The sequence below is a fragment of the Penaeus vannamei genome, chromosome 22 (assembly GCF_042767895.1).
Source record: "Penaeus vannamei isolate JL-2024 chromosome 22, ASM4276789v1, whole genome shotgun sequence".
In the NCBI taxonomy this organism is placed as follows: Eukaryota; Metazoa; Arthropoda; class Malacostraca; order Decapoda; family Penaeidae; genus Penaeus; species Penaeus vannamei.
Window position 1 is genome coordinate 24,125,066 of NC_091570.1, and position 7,500 is coordinate 24,132,565.

General features: G+C 51.8%; 1 protein-coding gene across 15 annotated transcripts in view; it reads left to right on the forward strand.

Moving 5' to 3' along the window:
• The window catches only part of CdGAPr (GTPase-activating protein CdGAPr), a 370,593-nt gene that overhangs the window by 315,231 nt on the left and 47,862 nt on the right, over positions 1-7,500 (forward strand). For 2 of the 15 annotated variants that reach the window (XM_070136745.1, XM_070136746.1), the window contains exon 1: positions 1,644-2,134. The exons of the other annotated variants lie outside the window; for them this stretch is intronic. In XM_070136745.1, coding sequence (XP_069992846.1) covers positions 2,132-2,134 — 3 coding nt within the window. In that variant the 5' untranslated portion in view covers positions 1,644-2,131. Of the gene's footprint in view, positions 1-1,643; positions 2,135-7,500 lie in introns of those variants that run through there. 15 annotated transcript variants of the gene reach the window in all.

A 7,500-nucleotide genomic window follows, 5' to 3' on the forward strand; every position in this document is an offset into this window, starting at 1 on the left:
GGCGAGAAAAGGTTGAACGAGAAGTGGAGAGAATTGCAAAAATAAAGTAATTAAAGCGTAAATTGAAAGTCCTGGCGAAGGAATGCCCACCTCCCACTCCGATCGCCCAGCACGTGGTGATGCTCATGGCGACTCTGGGGAGGTGGGGGAGGGAGAAGGGGAGGGGGTTAGGAAAGGGAGGAGGGAGGGAAGTGGGTAAGTGAGAAGGAGGGAGAGGAATTAGGGAGTGAGGATAGGGAGAGGGCGAGGAAGAAACACTTGGTGAAGAGGGGGAGAGTTGGGGAAGAGGGGAGAGGAGTGGAGAAAGGGGAGGGGCAGACGGGAAAAGAGTTGGTGTGGGGGCTGGGGGGGGGGAATGGTGCGCCTGTGGTGTCGAGTTGCCTCCCCGCCCTTAGCGAGCCACCGCGTGTTATCAGCCCACCCTGCGAGGCGGGCGTTACGTGGGCGTATGAAAGGGTTTCTGAGGGGTCGTTGGAGGCGCGGGCGAGGAGGGGGGGCGCGTGGCGTGGCGACGAGGGCGGGGTGTGTCTCCCTTCTCCCCTTCTCCCCCGCATTATGTTTCTACTCCCTTGTATTCTTCCTCTTCAGTTTCCTCTTCTTTCCCCTCCACATCGTTCTCCTCCGATTCAATATTTCCTCCTCTCTCTTTTTTCATTTTTCACCACACACATATTCATTTTCACCCCCTTCTTCTCCCTCTCCTCCATTTTCCCCGTTCTCTTCTCCCTCCCCTTCTTCTTCCCTCCCTCCCCCAGGTGCCATATGCGTCCATCGGGGGCGTTTCCCCTGTACCCCTGGGCGCCGATGGCCTTCCGGGCGAGGGCGAGCGACGTCTCGATCTCCGAGCTATTTCACACTCGCTCGCCCTGCTGTTCCGCCGCCGTTGGGAAGGGGGTTTGTGTTGGCGGTTGGAAGGGGATGGCGTGCGGCGGCATGTGGTTGGAAGGCAAGGATTGATGGTGTGCTCCGATAGGTACGGCCGATAGCATTGGTTATCTTTGTTTACGGCGTTTGGAAGTGTTGGTGTTGTGTGCTTGTGTTTGTGTATGTGAGCACCCATGTATGCATGTATATATGTATGTGTGAATATACGTAAGCACGTATGTATGCCTATGATATGTATAAATCAGTCATGGCTAGTGGTAGGTGCTCTCGTAAATCACTCCTCGCGTTCTTCCCCTTGCAATCAGTTGTAGTAGAAAACCACCACATCCAAAGAAAAGTGGAAGGGACGTAGCGTAATGCCGTCGCCGCAGAACACTTCGGCGGCGGTTCCGACACACTCGCGGCGGTGTCCCGAGGACCGGCGAGGAGGCCGACAAACCGGCAAACAAATCTGCCCAAACAATCAGCTTTCTATGTGTGTCGCGCACTCGTCCGTTGGCACGGCGTCCGCTCACGGCCTCCCCGGCAGCGCCACGTTCGTGGAAGGTTTCGGGATTGATTTTTGATGCGTGCGTGAGGGGGCCGCGGACGGCCGGGAGGTCCTCGCGAGCAGGAGATGGATTTCCCGCTATCCAAGGGCCTGTTACACTTTCTGGACAAATTGTTTGGAAAGGTGAAGTTGTCAACCGTAGCGCAGTGTGGCGGCACATGTGTGCGGGTTTGTTATTGTAGCGGCGGCTGCGGCGGCGGGTCAGCCAGCCAGCTCAGTGTGAGACTAACCGTGGTGGTGGGCGGATGCAGCGCGGCGCTCTCTCCGCTAGGTGTATGTGGCGTGCAAGGCAGTGTTAACGGCAGGGCTGGACAGCCTCTGTTTTGTGCTTTGAGAAGTGTTGCAAGATAAGCGTGTGCTTAGACAAAGAGGGCTGACAGGCACATATGGTGCAGCCGCGAGCCAGAGGAGGAACCTCTCTCGCCCTCTCTCCTTTCCCCGTGGACGGTCGGAAAGGTGGGGGTTCGTCGCCGGAGGGAGGGGTTGAAGGCCCCCTCGCCCCCTGGCTGCGTCTGTTGCCGTCGAGGCCTAGCCAGGACACCGCAGCCCCTCTGCCTGGACGAGGGGCGAGCCGACGCACCCTCAGGATACACACTCGCCCCTGCCCTCATCCTGTCGCGCTGAGGGGAGGGACGCGGGTGGCGCGGTGCAGAAGGACCCAGGTGCGGCGAGGATGAGGGCGCACCTCCGCAACTCATGGTGAGGAAGTGTTCCGTGTCAACGCCTCCCTCAGGAAGGCAGTGAAATCGGCCGCCGCCCGTGCTGGCCCGCCGACAATTAGCCTGTAAATAAAACGTGATGGAAAAAGCATGGAGTGTGAGCTGCGCGCTACTTTCCAGCGCTCATTCACGGGTGGCGGAGGAAGTGAGCGTGAAAATAGGGCCACACGGGCGGCCTGCGAATTGAAGGGCATGCTGTGTATACCACTGTGTGTGTGTGTCACTTGGTCTATGTCTATGATTGTATTTGTGTGTGGGGTGGGGGGGGGGGGCAGGTAGAGTAGCCCCCGCCACCACCTTGACTCCTGCTTCTACGGTAAAACTACGCCCCGTGCTGGAATGCGCCGCGGTGAAGGGCCCCGCCGCTGCGCCCTTGCTCTGGAAATGCGCCAGGAATCGAGATCGAAATGGAGGCCGGACGCGGGGAGGTGTGAGAGGGGATAGGAGGAGGGGTAAGACACCCACGGCGTTGAAAAGCGGCAGGAATCAAGGTGCCAAGCTCAGTGCCGTCGTGGGGAGGCTTTCGGGGGACAGAGCGTGGTGAACCCGTGACATTTTTTTTTTGTTATTTTCCTTTTTTCGTGGAGCATTGTTAAATCCACGGTAACTGTGGCAATATTTCGATAAATGCCTCCACGAAATCCCCTTTGTTGCGCTCAAATGGATGGGGCAGTGGGTTATAATCACTTGACAGGACAATGCTGTTTGTATCGAAAATTGCGCAACGAACTGTAACCCTTTGGCAATTCAGTTTGCAACCGAAATGGCGAATATTTGGATTAATCAACAAGATTACAGTGTTCCATATCTGCGAAACTGCTGTGTATATTAGCAAAAATAATTTTCTTATATCCATACGGTGGCAGTGTTATACAGTGTGGGTCTACACTATTATGTTGAACTACGTCCTTCATAGTACTCTCTTAAGTGTGATGTCCCTATTAGGTTATGTTTATGTCTTATGATAATTACTCCATCATGACAAATGCAACAGATGCCCGTGTGTGAGTGTATGTGTGTGGATAAGGGTGAGGGAGGGGAGGAGGAGGGAGAAGGAAGGAGGGACAAACAGAGAGACGGACAGATAGACAGTGTAAGTAATTGAGTGGGAGTGACTGAGTACGTGTATGTCTGCATTTGTGTTTCCGCAAGCACCCCAACATTTATGCGATTTCAGTGTGCTTATTTCTTTAGCATTCTCTTGCCTCCGCATGACGTCACATGTCACGGTCACCGCAGCAGGTATCGGTTTCGCTAATGAAGAGCCGGCGAGCGGCGGCCGCCTCCCACCGCTCCCGCCGTGGCCACTGCCTCGTGAGTCGAAAGTCGTCGACGAGGCTCCACGCAATTCCAGAGTACTTGATTCCTTCCTTCCTGACTTGTTTGCTTGTTTCGTGCGGGGGAGATCTTTTGGTGAGAGCGAAATAAGGAAATACATTTTGGCAATCCAGTTTTTTTTTATTTCGTTAATCGGTGTGTTTTCCATTATTATGACAAATATAAGCGATATGTAGATCAATAATGCAACTTTTCCATTGCTGTGACACGGTTACAAAAATTATATCCATATTTTCTCTTTTCTGCTTCTTCAATGGAAAAAAAATGTAAAGCAAATGCATTGTTTTTCAATGGTTATGATTGAGAAATTCTGACTTTAGCAACAACAGTTTCTGCATGCAATATGTGTGTGTGTGTGTGTGTGTGTGTGTGTGTGTGTGTGTGTGTGTGTGTGTGTGTGTGTGTGTGTGTGTGTGTGTGTGTGTGTGTGTGTGTGTGTGTGTGTGTGTGTTTATAGTATGTGTGTGTGTGTGTGTGTGTGTGTGTTTATAGTATGTGTGTGTGTGTGTGTGTGTGTGTGTGTGTGTGTGTGTGTGTGTTTATAGTATGTGTGTGTGTTTATAGTATGTGTGTGTGTGTGTGTGTGTGTGTGTGTGTGTGTGTGTGTGTGTGTGTGTGTGCGTGCGTGTGTGTGTGTGTGTTTATAGTATGTGTGTGTGTGTGTGTGTTTGTGTGTGTGTGTGTTTATAGTATGTGTGTGTGTGTGTGTGTGTGTGTGTGTGTGTGTGTGTGTGTGTGTGTGTGTTTATAGCACCTTTCGAAGGCCGTGGAGAACCTCTTTATTTCCGTGGCGGGCGTGTCCGATTCGTGAGAAATGTCGGTCGAGAAGAAATGTCCAGAAATGTCATGAACTGCATTTCTGAGATGGATATTCGTGTTCTTAAAAAAGCGGGAAGGGGAATTGTAAGATCATTGCAATATTTTGTATGCATTGTTATTTTTTTGTTTTGTTTCGGTATCATTGTTTTTGACGCTGTTAGGTACGAGATCTGATGGTTTCGTTGGTGAGATGTGAAAAGTCTGGAGCTTCTCACAGGTCGCGCTCAAATGGGTTAGAACATGACGAGCAAAAATGGAGGTGGAGGTGGAGATGGAGATGGAGGTGGAGGTGGAGGTGGAGGTGGAGGTGGAGGTGGAGATGGAGGTGGAGGTGGAGGTGGAGGTGGAGGTGGAGGTGGAGGTGGAAGTGGAGTTGGAGGTGGAGGTGGAGGTGGAGGTGGAGGTGGAGGTGGAGGTGGAGGTGGAGATGGAGGTGGAGGTGGTGGAGGAGGAGAAGAAGAAGAAGGAGAAGAAGAAGAAGAAGAAGAAGAAGAAGAAGAAGAAGAAGAAGAAGAAGAAGAAGAAGAGAAGGGGGAAGAGGAAGACAAACGCGAACGTTAAGGAAAAAGAGAAACAGCAGATGAAGGAATGAAGAAAAAATGGAAAGAAAGAAATGAAAATGAGGGTTGATTAAGAGATGGGGAAGGGGAAGGGGGAAGATTGAGTAAAACAAGAAATGAAACCGCTTATCGTCGACGAGGAAGAACCGCTGGTATCTTAGCTTGTCTCGATATCTCGTCTCGTGTTTGCTCTCACAACAGCATTACGCGTGAGTTTCTTGCTTGCGTGAAGGAAGAGAAAGGAGAAGCAGAAGAAGGATGAGGATGAGGAGGAAGAGGAAGAGGAAGAAGAGGAGGATGAGGAGGAGCCGAGTGAGAACGCCTCATTGAGGATCTCATTACCTCACCGCCGCCGATTGTGAGGGTGGGGACGGGAGGGGTGAGAGGGGGAGAGGGGCAGGGTGGAAGGAACTCGGACTCGCGAACAACAGGTGCGAGTCAATTTTTTTCTTAGTCGTCGGTAGAGTCGGGTGACGCCGAACACTGACTCACATGACTCACCTTCTCGTTGCAGTTGACTCAGGACGCCGCGCGGATCTCCCAGATGACTCACTCAGAGATTAATTGCTGTTGTTGTCACTGGCGTGTCTGCTCCTTTTGAGTCGTAAAGGGTTGATGACCTACCTGTCGCGTGTAGAAATCTGTGTGTAGAAATCCCCCCAGTCGTGACTTCCGGGGATTTCTGTCAGTTTTATGTGTTATTCGATTAAGCGCAAGAAAGTCCGCTTTTCGATTCGGCGATCCGCGCGTTCTCTCTCTTCATGCAACGTTATTCGCCCCTTGTGTTTTCTGTTGGTTAGAGATCGCACGTCGCTTTCCACCTCCATTTTCTTCCAGCCGTTTGTGTAGGTTTTGTTCGTGTGTTTGCAGGGAATCGCAAGCCTCTTCCCATCGCCGTATCCCCGCGCGTAAATTCGAAATCATATTCTTTTGAGCTTGTATCAGGTTAGTTGGTGATTTTTTCCTTTTTATACTCTTAATTACCCATTTTCTCTCTCTCAGAAAGCCCTTTCCCTATTAATTTACTTTCTGGAATTTGCTTAGGATTTACCCACAGATGTATTTGGATAGATATGAATGTATTAATAGCATGCAGGTAATCTTATAAGCGTGTTAAGATACATAGGCCATGTGCTTCAGTGAGTCACGATGTGCAGTTGTGCGATGAGTGTTGAGTCATCGCTTCACGTCGACTTATATTAGTGTCGCTTGACGCGTTTTATATTGACTCACGATTCATCACTTACCACTGACTCACAACACTACCTTTTGACTCATCGTTTTGCATTGATTCGTGAAATATCGTCTTACTCATGTCTTCACGTTGAGTCGCATTAGTATCACTGTCTCATTTTTTTCAGATTTACTCAAAACATTAGTCTTTGACTCATCGATTCACCTTGACTCAGGCCGCCAAGTTTTGCATCGCTTGTTTGACTCATAACACTAGCTCTGACTCATTTTTTCAAAGACTCACGCCGCAACCTGTTGACTCATCCCTTTACGGTGACTCACGACGCCCAGTGACTCTTCATTAACACACTGACTCACAGCACGTTTTTCTAACTCATTCACGACACGAGACAGGAGGCGGTGCTGGTGGGCGGACCCGTGTGTGTGGGCGTGTGGCTGAGAGGTTGCAGCCTGGGTGATGAAGTGATGTTGCAGGGAACGTTGCAATTATGTAGTCCAGAGCTGGGTGATGGAGCGATGTTGCAGAGGGACGTTGCAATTATGTGGGCCGGAGCTTGATTAAGGGCGCCCGTGATAGAGGGCGCGTGTCAGGCCGTCTGCTCGCCTGGCGCTCGGCGATGGCCTGTCCGTTGCAAAGGCCCTCAAGTGCGTCCATTGCAACTGCACACCTACCCTTGGGAGTGAGCCTGCAACGCGCGTGTCTGTGTTACAGCGGATGCACTGCGAGCTTGCAGGAGGGAGGGAGGGAAGGGGGAGGTTGAAGGATAGGGACTAGGGGTGGGGGATAGGATTTGTTGCCGCAAGTGGTCTGTTGCGCGGTGTTGCAAGGGCGGGGATAGGATGCATGGGGGTTGGTTGCAATATATTTTTTCGGTTGGGTGGGTGTAGTGGAGTGGGGGTGGGGTGCTTACGGGGGTGGATTGGGATTGGTTGCAGTGGGTAGATGTAGGGGGTTGGGGGTTGTGGAATGGGGTGTTTGCAGATTAAGGGGCCAGAGGAGGCTTGGTCAGAAGGTGGTAATTGCAAGGCGTGGAAGAGGGAGGAAAAGGGGTGCGCACGGGGGGGGGGGGGGAGGGCGGATGAGGGGTCATAAGATGCGGGGGAACATTGTGAGGAACGCCCTTTATTCGTCTCAGACTCCCCGATGCGGAAAGATGTCGGGGCTGTGATGCTGGAGGAGCAGATGCGGGCGCGGTGGGACTGACATCAAGGGCTTAGAGGCGCTCTCGGGAGGGCTCTGTGTGCGTGCGTGTGTATGTGTGTGTTCACGTGGTGTCTGTGTGTTTACGGGTTTGTATATGTATGAACTTTTATGAGTGCTCGTGAACGTACAACCAGTCGTCTGTGTGTGTCCGTGTCAGATGACGCACGTGTGTGCATTTACGCCGTGCATGGCAGAAGGCGCCTGGAAGTTGCATGGCGTAGAAGGGCCAGG